Consider the following 13,239-nt stretch of genomic DNA (forward strand, 5'->3'; position numbering starts at 1 on the left):
TTGTTAGGAACTTCTTATATTTTTTTAGAATGTCATAGATAGAAAACATTGGCTTTTTTAAAAAAAAAGTTTTTCAAAGTAGTTTAGGTCTTTAACATAGCATTAGAATATTTCCTTCTCTAAATCATCTCCCATATATTAAAAAGCAACAGCCAGCTGGTTTCCTTCATGTCCTGTATGTATTTAAGGTTATAACATTAGAAATTCTAAGCTTAGCTTCCACCCCTCCTCCTTTTTTTTTTTTTTTTAAATTTAAGTTAATGACTTTGGGGGGTGGTCTTGCAGTTACATTAAGCATCCATGAAGGTAGGGGTGTTTTTCAGTAGGGGTATTTTTTGGCAATATTCTTTGTTTGGTAGGTCTGGTGGGAGGGATTGTTGTTGTTTTTGGGGGGGGTTTAAATAGTATAGCAAAGAATAGTAGGACATAAACCTTTTAAAAGTTGGTTTTGTAAAATGTAAAGCATGAACAAAGGTTTCTCAGGTTTTGCTTGAATCAGCCCACAACTGTTATAAGAAACTGTAGAACTGCAGACAGGCTATGGCTTTTCTCATGTCCAGGGGAATCCACTGAATCTTGGCCTTCATTTAGGATTCCCTCCTGATGAACAAATTCCCATGACCGCTTTTGAAGCTTTAAAAGCTTTGGTTTTGTTTTAAAAGGCCTCTGAGCACAGGCAATGTTTTCATAGGCATTTAGAAACAAAAACTTGAGCTTTTAAACCTTCAAATGTCGCTGTGGGGATTCACTTGGCTTCTCAGCAGACCAAGTCTGAGATAACACCTGCAAGAAGTGTGTATCTGTGTGTGTGTGTGTATTGTGAAATTGTGATGCGCCATCTCAACTGACCCACAAACGTGACAGTGGTGTGTGTGTGTGTGTAAATCTTACTGTTATGTTTTGCTGTTACTCAGTTTTAAGGGCAATCTATTATTTTGGTTCTGTGGCATAACTTGTGTAGATAAGCCAATTTTGGTTTTAGACTGCTTTAATTTCTTCTCCCTCTTTGTCCTCTGATGCAAACTCTAACAAATTATCTTCAGAAGAACAGACTGAGTTAAAGTCCATGGTTATGTTTCATTATCTAAAGGGTACTGGGTTTTTAGCTTCAGTCTTACTTTTTTCTTCTACAGCTAACATCAGTTGCACAATAAAAGGTAGTTTTCTATAAATAGATGGGTTATACCATATGTAAACCCAAGTCTGTGATTACTAGATGAGAAAAAATGTTCAATAGATGTGAGTGCGCAAATCGTCAGGCTGGTGAAGTAACAGAAGTACTTATTTGCACTCCTTTGCAGCTCCATCCCTATGTGTCTTAAACACCTGAGGTGAAATTTTGTCATGTTTTAGAGGGAAGGGGATTTTCAGAATTAAGGATAAATACTAAATGAATATATTAACACTGCTTTTCTCCTGTCCTGTGCTGTTCTCAAAACACCTGTTAAAAACAAACAAGCACATATTTCGAATTGATGATACTGACTGGCAAACTTGGCACCAAATAACCTGCTGAAACTAAAATGTTGATGCAGAACATGTGCTTAACTTAACAGTCCATAACCTTGTTTTTCGAACACTGAAATACCTACCCTGAGAAAGCTCATAAAATGAAGGTCTTTAAAGTTCATAGATTAGACCAATGAAGTTGCGGCTGTTTTTAAGAATGTGCATCTTCATTGACTCCTACTAATTCAAGATGGCCAAGTGTATAAAATATGAGACATGAAAGCACTGAAGATTTTTTTCCTGAAAATGTGCTTTCCATAGGTTCAGTATCTAAAGGAATGAGAAGAGAAGGGATGCTCAGAGAGGCAAACATTCTGCAGCTGAGAGGACTACATATTGCAGGCAGGTCTGAAAGGATCCCTGCTTGGTTTCTAAGGGTATTTAATTGAGCTTTTTACAACATATAATGATTAATTCTTCTAGAAATTCCCAGTGCCCTTAAGATTCTATTGCTTGGGATTAGGTTGAGCAATTTGGCATATCTCTAATCGTGTTTCCCCATGTGTAACATTCCAGCAATGTCTGTCTGACTTTACTGTTAAATATATAATTTATAAACAGATAACAATCCTGATAAGCTTGTTTCAATCCATTCTAGAATGAGATTACTTGTGTTGTAGTACATGTGATAGCTTCCAACTGCTTTAGAGTAACTGTACTCAACAAAGAAGAAATCTTTGTTATAGTGTTTATCTGGAGGCACTAGAAATTAAAAATCTGAGCGACTGTAGCAACCAGGACCTATTATTTCTGAAGTGTTTCCAAGAAATAAACTTTCTGCACCAGGCAAAAGTGAATTTGTAACAAATATGGGAACATAGAAATCTCCTTTTTGCACTTGTCCATGCAGGGTATATGTTTGTTACTTTTAAATGAAAGAAATTGGAATAGGCTATATTAAACTGAAACTAATTTTCTTCATTGAATTTTTCTGGCTGCGTAAGTTTTCTGACAAAAAGCTTACAATTTTCCATTTCACCAAATGTGTGCTTTTTTTGCCTCTAAACTATATGCTTTACTGTTAGACATTTTGGGATATGGTGGTTTTATTTCTCTTTTGTGGGAATAAACCAGACGCATCTTCTTGTACTGAATAGCCTGACAGAAAACGAAAATAGAATTTTTAAGCTGCGAACTGGCAAAGCGGAGTCGCACTGCTTTTTTCTCAGTGTTCCTTACTTTTTGTGATAGCTGAACAAAACTCGGGGGAAAAAAACAAGTTGTCCTTAACAAGGAAATTATTTAGAAGTGCAACGTGTTTACGTATCTGGATAAGAACAGTGCATTGTTAGGAGTGACTGCATGAATTGCATGATGCAACCTTCAGACAACAGAGTGTCTGCTGGAGACATCTGCGAAGGGTGACCTTTCACCCTAAGGAAGAATGCTCTGAAGGTGGGGAATGCCGTTATCTGTCCTGGCCCACCATGCACAGGGGCTGTCCTGGCCCACTGCTGTCCTTGCGCCCTCCTGGTTACGTAGCGCTTCAAATATAAATTGGATGAGTCCAGACAGAACAGATTCTCCCGAAGAAATGTTGAAAACCAGCTTGTTTTTGCCTTAGTGGGAAGGCAGAGGTTAAGTCAGGGCCTCAGACAGTATGAAATTAGCATGAGACCCTTAGCCTTTACATAGCCTCATTATCTAATACGGCACCTGAAGAAGGATTGCTAATATCTGATGTGCCTGCCACTCTCTCAGATCCTGAACTTTTGTAAATCACTTGGTATCACTCTTGTGGAAACCTGTATAAACAGCGTGTTACCCTTCAGACACACAGGTCCAAGTTACAAACTGTAGGGTGCAGACGCAGAAGGCAGCAGCAGTTTCTTTTTCAGATGGTAGGAAAGGGAAGGAGAAGAGCTGGGGTAGGTTGGAGAAGAAATAATAATTGTAAAGTGTTAGAAAGGTTTCCAGACCAATGTATTTCTGATTTTCATTTTTAAAAAGTCCATTGTACTGGTTCTAGTCTAAGAAACTTTGTTACTGTGCTCTGTTGAATTCACTCTGGCACAGGTGACTCCCTGAAAAGCAGCATCGAGTTGGTCATTGCTGCTTCTTGTAATTTCCTGCTGTGTTTGCAATGGCTCTTCACGGACAGCCACTGCCTTACTGTTAGTCAACAGGAATCTGCATCCCATTTGTTATAGGTGAAGTGGTGATTTCTTGTCTCAAGTGGCTGTAGTGTTTTAGGAGTGTGGTTTGGGCTTGTTTGTTCTTTGGATTTTGGGTTGTTGGGTTTTTTGTGTTCTGTGTTTTGTTTTTTTGGTGTTTCGTTTTTTTTTTGTTTTTTTTTTTTTAAGTAAAGACCCAGATAATATGAGGATCTTTGGCCGCTAAAAACGAAAGAGCAAATATTCTACCCCAAAAGATGGAGTAGTCTTGAAGAAAACAGGTTATTCCCCCTCCTCCCCTCAACACTCTTTAGTCCCACAGAACGACTGCATGCTTCAGCACAGATTTCTCTGCTAGTTGGATCCCAGGAGGCCTTATTGAGTGCAATGCTGCTCAGGGAGTTGCAGCTGTATAAAGTGGGGGGAAAAAAATGTAGTTTGTACGAATTGTTCTTTACCTTGGTTTGGGTTCAGCATGGCAGCTGCACTCCGACTTTGTGTGTGACAGCACAAAGGACAGCAAAAGTGAAAAGCAAGTCAGCAAGTAGAGAGACAAAAGCAACGATCAGCTAATACAGCTCCACATGGCCTAACTAATTTATGAGAAAAAAACTGTTCTGTTCATTGGATCAGCACTCTGAGGAGGCAGGTGGAATTGTAGGAAGTTTTCATTGAGTCTCTGGAGCAACTAAGGAAGTCACTAGAGATTCTTCTCAGTTTGAACTTTATCAGGGTCTACGCTTAATCAATATGGTATTGGAAAAAGAATTAATTACTAAAGCAGAATAAAACAGCTGCATTTTAAACTAAGGATCCATCAATTCAGTAATCTTCCAGTTACAGGCTAGGTGCCGTGAGGATCATTTTGACTTCATGTAATGAGGAACTGAGGGAGTTTCCTCATGAACAGGCTGGGAATTCACATTAGCCTATTTCAGCTATTTGTCATCAGTACAACTCATTTCTCCCCTTCCGAATTACAATTTGTATTTGATATACTGTCAAACCCACAAAATTCCCATATTCATGGAACTGAAAGCATTAATGTGGAAATCATTGTCACCATGAGAAAAAGTCTTAACCTTCCTGAGCCTCTTTATTCTATAGGCTGCGGCTCAAGTGGTTTCATGCCGGACATACCTCTATTGTGTTCATTGTGAGGGTCAGGGACCTGCCTGTTGAAGAAGCAGTAATTTGAACACAGCCTGTAAATGTTTCATCTGTAATTTCCATAATGGTGAATTTCAAGGAGGGCTGAGAAGGGTTATGGGAGATGAATTAGGTTTTTAGTGAGCTCATTAGGAAGCCAAACAGAGTTTAGACAGCAAGGCGGTGAGTGTGGCTGTAATCAGTTCTGCTCGCTTTGTTCCCTGCCTTCGGGACATTTTTTGAAAACTTCATGGCAGGGGCTGATGAGAATATACTGAGCAGAGGCTGCAATCTGATGGTTGACTTGTTGATTTGTAAACCTCTTAATTCATTTTTTGTTCAATTTAATCTTTTCTTTCTTAAGGAAAATTAGTTGAATGTTAGCCCTCTTTGCACTATTCACCTCTTAAATTATGCTCATTTTGAGGAGCTTGTTATGCCTGAATAAACATGAAATGACTTGGCATTTTCCCATAAGAGGCACACCCATTTTAATACCATGTATTTACCATTCCTGGAAATGTCTCATTAACTTCTGAAAATCTGTGAGCATGATATTTTTGGGCTACTGTAACACACCTCTTGGCAGTCACAGAAGGCAGTTTGGTTAATGCCTCATAATATCCATTTTTATTCTCAACATGAAGAAAGGCTCTCTATAGAAAATTGATGCAGTTTGCTCTGCTAATTTTCATGCTCATTCCAATTAATTTAACATGACCCAGATTTTCTTCCTCGGGCTCATCCTGACTAATTAGTAAGGCAACACCTAGAACAAGTTCTGTTTAATAACATTGAGGAACACTAGTTGTGAGTGATTTTGATGCTAATAAAGATATTCACTGATGGGACAGATATTTGATGTCAATTATAGTATGTAATTTAGAAGTCCCTATGTGCTGGATAGAGTATAGGAAGGCTGGCAAATCACTATGGGAGATAATTTTTTTTTCTATTTGTTAAAAAGACTTCCAAAGCACCTAGCTATCCTCAGGGACCAATTAGTTTATTTTTTTGGTGCAACTAGTAGTATTGTCAACTAATTCCACAGTAATAGATGGGGTGGTGCTGCTAAAGATGTACAATCTGTGAACCATCAACAACCAGGGCCCAGGCTTGCATAATTCACTGAACCTTTATCGCACAGAAGAAAAGCCACCATCAGTACCAGAAAGCAGCACGGTCAGGGAGAAAAGGATAGCTGTCTCATCTCCTTGATATAACTTTTCTTTCCTTGCATTATCCAGTTTGAATCTGTTCTGCAAGAAATAAACAGGGTTGAAAAGGGGGTTTTGTTAGTGCTTCATAACTGAATTGTGAATGCTGGTGTTCATTTCAGAAAAATGGTCCCAGACCTGCACTCCATGTTATAATTCTTTCCTGTTCTCTGAGTACTCTCCATTTAAATGTGAGGGCTGGTGCTCGTGTAAGTGTCCTCACTGCAGAGAGACCAGCAGCAGGGGCAGGTCCTGGTCCCTTGGAGCTCTTCTTCCTGGGAATGCTGGCTTGCTCCGTGTGTGCAATCCCCAAAAACAGAAACATAGCATGTGCGGCAGGTGAAGTGAGGTCCAGAAAGTGTTTTGTCATTGAGTACATCAGAAGTAGAAAGAGAAAATGATAAATCTTAGTTTTCCCCTGGTCTCTCAGAACAAATTCTCACATATGCTGCAGGAAATAAAGATTGGATAATAATACTCTTCATACTTCAGGATTTTGGCCAGCCACAAATACAAAAAACTGTTTGGTCTGTTTACCAAAATTACAGTGCTAAGACTTGCTTTTGCTCCTAGTACCGAAAATGGAAATCCTGCTATTTAGCTGAAGGAGAAAAGAAATAAGATGTCCTTGTGTATCTATTTTGATGACAAGTACTTATGTCCAAGAACCTGCCTTCTAACAGGGTATTCCAGGATGTTCTCTTTATGATGTGCATTTAGAAATGAAGAATTAGTAAAAACAATAGCCATGCTCAGACTTGAAAAAATGTAGTGCTCAAATGAGCACAGGAGTGTGTTGGCATGTTTGTATTTAAAAGTAATAATAAATAATATTCACTTATGTAAGAGCCACCACCAATTACTATGAAAAGGAATATTAAGTATTACTTTCAAAGCAGTTTTCATTGAAAGCTGTGTGCCTTGCTTATTTGAGCAGTTTAAAAAAAAATCTTCTCCTTAAAGTTTATTGAAGGTAACTTTCTGAGCCAATAACAGACAAAGGGAATAGAATATCCTGTGCAAGATAATGCTCCAATGCTATTAGCATCTCAATTCTTATGTGCTGTATAAATCTCTGTTAAGTTTTAAAAGCTGACATAGTAAAACACAGGTAAAAATATCTTAACTATAAAATTGTGAAGGGCGGGTTAATGTCTTAATGTCTCTGAGGCAAATCTTACTAGCTGAGATCCTATTTGCTAATTTTTTTCCCTTTTTTTTTTTTTTTTTGAGTACCAAGCCCTCTCATTGGCATCATTTCACCAAGTTTTTTAAGAGGAGGGGGAGAAGGAGGGAGAGATGGAGAGACTGTGTGAAGTTTCTTCTAATGCATAATGCATTTAAACACTGTACTTTCTGGATTGATGCCACTAACCAGTTCAGAAATGATTCCTGTTTCCTCCTTACAGACTTGCATTAAGGAGTCAGAGATGACCATGCCTACAGTCATTCCTAGCTGGTGTCAGAACATGACAATTCTGTTGTTCTGGGTCAGTGGCGAATAACTCACTCAAATGGTGCAAAGTCAGCCAGTTCTTAATTTTTTATCTCCTCAAGAGTGCATTCAGTGACTTTATCACTGAGAAGAATGACTCCCCTGCCTCGTGTGATCAAGATCTGGAAATTTGTTGCATCAGCACATTTAGCCTGGACTGCTACTTGATTGGTGGGGCTTATATTTGATCTTATGGCAGACAGGTCAGCTCTCTGACTGGCTAGGTGAACCTAGGTCCAGAGGGAAACTCCATTTTACCCATCTGAACCTGAAGGAAGGGAGGTCTCATAACTTGCTAGGCTTTTCCTTTGGGGTTCCTACATGTAGGCAACCCTATCTCCTTTGAAGGGAGGGAGTGGGGTGATGTAAGCTTTCTGGAGCCCAGTTTGTGAGGCTCTTCCCTAGAAAGAGCTCAGAGACACAAATCAGTCTAGGAAGACTTTGTATGCACTGCATATTTGTGTTTTGTAATATTTTCTGCAACAATGAAAGACCTGAAATGAAATTACAGGATTTGAGCAAAAAGGCAAAGCATCGGGTGTCAGAGTGGGGTGTCTTTGCTTTTGAGTTTTGTGCTGGGAACTTTTAAGAAAATAGTGTTACAACAAGCTAGTACCCTGTGGTTTTGCTCTTTTTAGGCTTCCTTATTTTCTAAATTCGATTCATAGAAGCTTTCGTCAAAAGCTTTTCCCCCTGTTTCTATGCAACTTTGTGTATGTCCATTCTTTCAATCATTTAAAGCAGCCCAAAGCGCCTTATGGGACAGTTTGGCTGCAGAGAGAGGCAGCTGTAGCTGTCCCTTCTTTTTTGCTTGTTTTTTAATCATATTATCCTGAAACAAATCAGTAAAATTATACAATGGGAAAAAATAAATTGCTTGTCTGCCTTTCTGATATTATAAAGCTATCTGTCAGGGACTAGCTAGGAGCTTTAGCACTCTAATGCTTGCTCTTTTTGTCCATCTACTGAGCTGCAAAGAAAGAAAACATTTCCAGCCTTTCCAGTAACCTCTTTTAATCATCCAATATATATAGCATGTAAGTTATAGATGGTTTACACTTAACATTTACAAGGTTTCTTGGAGGAAAAGACTTCTGCAAAACTGTACCCCCAAAAATAAATATGGGCAGGTCCAAAGCACGCTGTTGTCATTTGGGACATGATTCACCAGTGGGAGCAAGACTTGATCGAGTCCTTCGTTGTGAGCGTCAAGTAGCATATCAAAGAGTATCAGTTGTGTTTCCAAATACATAGCACACTATATTTAAAGTATGGCCTTTAAGTTAAACCTGCAAGAGCAGACTGTCAGTGTTGCCACGTAACCCTTCACATTCTGGCATTTTCCAGACTGCCAGCCAAATGAACACTTTAGGAGGAGGTGCATATATATGTCCGCAGCACCCAGCGGGTTATTCCACCCTACTGTGCATAGGTGTTGGAGCTCTTATGGTATGTAAGACTTGGGGAGTTTGGAGTTGTTTTGTACTTTTAAATTTTTTCTGAACTATGCATTCCTAGCAAGCATCTCTTCTTATGCGGTTCAGGTGTTTGTGAATGCATATCAAGGACAGTACTTTTATTTGTGTTTTATGTAACACACACATTTGTATACATTTTATCACCAGAAAAAGGTTTTATGGTTCTTTTTGAGACCTTTCTACTAAAACATCTTTTTTTTAAAAAACTTTTAGCCATCCTCCAATTTTTCTTTAATACATCTTAAAATAGACTAATGTGCATTTTGGACTCATGGCCTAACAAGTGTGCTTTTTGGTAATTGAAGCTTTTGACTTAGTATCTCTCAGGAATAACTGTCTATTATGTTTCTAGTCCTAACTTCTTTTTTTATAATGATGAAAAAATCTTATCCATGGTTACCTATATGTAATATTTCAACTTGGGCTTTCTTAATAACTAAATAGTCCTGAAAAAAGAGATTTCTAATGTGGACAGTACACGGACTCTTGCTATACTAGTGGGCAACATTTTAGGGGCTGTCTCCTGAACAAGAAGTTGTGTCAAACAGCATAGGGTCTAAGGGGGGAACTGCAAGACATTAAAATATCTCACAGTTTGTAACTAAGTTTAACGGCTGTGAGGAAAATTGAGATGTTCTGATTGCTATTTTCCTTTAAAAAAACCCAGTCATTTTTACTCTTAAAGAAACTGCATTAATGATTTAATGAACAAGAATTGTGCATGATGTTAGTCATCATCTACTTTTAAGTTCTCACATTCTGCTATATATAAACAACTGCAAAATACTAAAGGTTAAATATTGATGAGGTACAATTGAGCTTAATTACTTCAGCTGCAGGTAGAATTTTAATTGAACTTAGCTATATTGCCCACATTTGATATTATTCTGATGACAAAAGAAACAGGATAGCAAATAAAAAATGGTACTTTAAACAAAATATAGCTCTTTAATGTATACTTACTTTCATACAGTTGATTGAGAAAATGAAAAACATTATCCCAGAACTAAAAAAAGGAAAATAGTCTCTTAAAGGAGATGTGCTTTCAGCAAAAGAAAAATATTTTTTTTGTCTCCTGATTTCTTTAATGACTTGTTATTGTTGCCTCAGCTGTAGCCAGTCTGCAGCTGGTATTCTTAACAGAATTACTATGAGAATGCCAAAAATACTTCTCTAAAAATATATAAAAAAAGATTTTAAAAGAATGCCACTTAAACTGCAGCACAAGGACACTTTGTGTGACAGTGTTTAGTAGGATGAAAAATTTAAACAGAATAACAGCTATTTACATTCACACTGCAAAGTAATTACTGAAGCACATAAAATACTTAAACCTATTTTAATAATGCTTTCCTTCAGCCTAGATACCAAAAACTGGGAGTACACTTACCAACTTGTACTGAGGTGAGGAGGGTGGAAATTGAAGTTAAAACCATGTAGAAAAAAGTCCATTGAACACTTTCCTTGTGAGGTACAAAGTGAGTTTTACTTTTAAATAGAAGAGCATCATAAATCAGCATAAACCAAATGTTTTAATGAGTGTATCTCCTCTGGAATTGTGCAGTGCTTGCAATTCTCTGTGAATAAGACAAGGATCTGGTCTTACACTTCTTACTCAGGCAAAACTGCCACTGACATTAATGATAATTTTGCTTGAATAGAACAAAGTGCTTGATGGCAGTTGTGCCAGCATGAGGGGTGCGAGATTAGGATAAACGTGCAAAAAAGTACAACTTCAAATGGCTATACCTTTGACTTCTCCAGCTAGCGTTTCCTCCAACTACAAGGATCTTAATTATAACATTTTCTGGTTCAAAGATTAACATTTAGCATTCTGGGAAAGACTTTCTGGACTTTAGTAACCTGATCAGCACGGTCTCCTTTTGGTCTCTGCCTCTTTCTGGTTCTTTGTATTGCAGGGGAGATGATAGTATCTGGCACATTCCTCGGATGACTTGAAGATAGCAGCCTTCTGTGTTTGGGGCTGAAAGATTGTGAACTCTGTGTTAGCAGAAATGCCACACAGGGGAGGTGAATAGAACATTAAAAAAGCTTTAGCTTTAGGTACTGCAGCGCAAGCAGAGTTGAATTTGAGAGCTGGGACTTAAGTGGACATTTGTCCCTGCTTTCTTCCTTAATAAAATCTGAGTGTTAACTGTGGGTAAGGGCATTTGAGAGATCACTAAAAATGAATCATTGAGTGCCCAGAAGAGCTTTATTATGATATATTATGGACTACTTTAGAATATACCTAGTAGTTTTTAAGTGGTTATCAGATGCATCTAGGAGTTACTATTATGGTAGTGAATTATTTTGTCCTTCGCTGCAGAAGCAAAATAATTTGCCAAATTAAAATGTCAAAATAAAACTCATCAAAAACTGGATCTGTGTGGTCCTTCCTGGCCCTGTGCTCCCATCCAATTTTCTTTTGCCCCATGAAAAGCTATTGAGCAAAAAATCACAAACTCCAACCAGCAACGTTTGTTGTGCTTGTGTATGTGTTTTTGAAAAAGCCTGACACAATACTAAATCTGGGAAAAAATCTCAGTGCAGAAATCCTGACTGGCCAAATTGATGTTAGAAAAACATTACCAAATTTTAAAAACTCCAGACTGATATCAGGTTCCAGTACTGAGTCTTTGTAGGTAGAGGCAAGAGAGGTCGCTTAGTTCAGTTTGTTTGCCCCAGAACCAATTAGATAGAAGGTAATATTCTGCTCCTGAAGTTCTGCATAGACGTTGCCACTGCCCAGTTAACCAGTGTGAAAATACCATGGAAAATAAATTATTAAACTATACTGTTATTACTAACTTGCCAGTTCCAGAGAAACAAATGCAGCCACATTTACATATGTGTCCATCTGTCTGTTTTTACACTTTATGTCTTCAACCAGTGGGTGAAATTGTTTTAATCCAAGCTGCAGTCTGATTTTTTTTTAAATTTTTTTTTCCCCCTGCTGATATTTTTCTGTGTGTGTATGTTATTTGTAGATGGACATGCATATTCTCGACAGTAGCTAGTTCTTAATTGCCCCTTTAAGTAACCTAATCTATCTGGCCATGGTAGTTTTAACTGGAGTATGCAGCAGAGTTCTCCATGGATAATTTTCGTTAGTTAGCAGATTGTTACCATCTCAATGTTGCTGAAATCCCTAATCTCAGGTCAGCGTGAAGCTGCAGTGGTTACAATCCTGTTGCCTGATGCAGTGTGAATGGAAGTGCTTTCTGTCAGAAACATGTGGTCTCTTCAGTGGAGAGCCTGCGTAAATCCTGTGTAAATAGAGGGAGGCTAACAAAGGATGAGCCCCTGCAGCTCAGAGCATTTGGAGCCATTTGGAGGCTGAATTTGCTAAATGCTGCTTATACCGCCTGAAAAGTTGAAGAGAAAGGAGCATAAAATCCCTTCTTTTTTCTCTTTCTGCTCCTACCCTGGGGGGAGGGTGTTAAGGGCCAGGGAAGCCTGAGGTAAGCCTATGAAGACTGTTTTTTCAGTGCTCTTTTGAGTGTGAAAAAGGTGGCATGGGTCACTGTCCCCTCTTTAATGTCGGAAAACCCACACAGTTAGTAAATGTTGCATGTAAACTAAAGCATTTCATCCCTTCTCCTGCACTCCACGGCAGTGGGCCATGAACTAGTCACTTGAAAATCGCAGAAAAATTTCACTTCGACATGTCCGGACAGTTTAGCACAGCAGGAACGTAAGAGAGATCAGTAATTAGCAGGTTACTTTACTGTTGTTTCTCTTGTCTGCATTGGAACACTTTTTTCACCTGATGTGAAAAAATGTTGGATCACAATGAACGAACCATGAACCTCCTGACTGCATAAAAGAGCTTAACATTTAAACTGTGGTTTATAAGTTTTCTCGTATAAAAGCTAGAAAAATATACTTTTGACATTTGACAGAATTTCTAAGATTTCTCAATTCACTTTGCAAATAAACATGAGCTCTAAACACAGACAATTAAGGCCACAAAAAAGCCAGGCTTTTTTCTTATTTTTGGACAGAAAAATTATGAAAGGGGAAATGTGAAACTCAACAATTCTGAAAATAATTTTGAAAGACATAGATCACTGATTTTATAACATGCATGGCTATAATAACAGAGCTGAAATGTCTTTCCTACTTTGAATAAATAAAAAAAATTTGTAACTTTCTTTTTGCAGATAAAATATATTAGTGACTCTAGAGAGGTGCCTGTCCAGAAACAGAAAAGAAACAGTTTTCATTCTGTCTCTTGTAAAAACACTTTATATACAGGATACCATGCAAGTCTT

The 13,239-nt window shown here is 38.0% G+C and overlaps 1 protein-coding gene across 5 annotated transcripts in view; it reads left to right on the forward strand.

Moving 5' to 3' along the window:
• MEIS2 (Meis homeobox 2) overlaps positions 1 to 13,239 on the forward strand; it is a 173,878-nt gene that overhangs the window by 34,317 nt on the left and 126,322 nt on the right. The window contains exon 9 of one of the 5 annotated variants that reach the window (XM_069017705.1): positions 8,832 to 8,933. The exons of the other annotated variants lie outside the window; for them this stretch is intronic. Coding sequence (XP_068873806.1) covers positions 8,832 to 8,933 — 102 coding nt within the window. The remainder of the gene's footprint in view (positions 1 to 8,831; positions 8,934 to 13,239) is intronic. 5 annotated transcript variants of the gene reach the window in all.

Source organism: Aphelocoma coerulescens, chromosome 5 (genome assembly GCF_041296385.1).
Source record: "Aphelocoma coerulescens isolate FSJ_1873_10779 chromosome 5, UR_Acoe_1.0, whole genome shotgun sequence".
Classification (NCBI taxonomy): domain Eukaryota; kingdom Metazoa; phylum Chordata; class Aves; order Passeriformes; family Corvidae; genus Aphelocoma; species Aphelocoma coerulescens.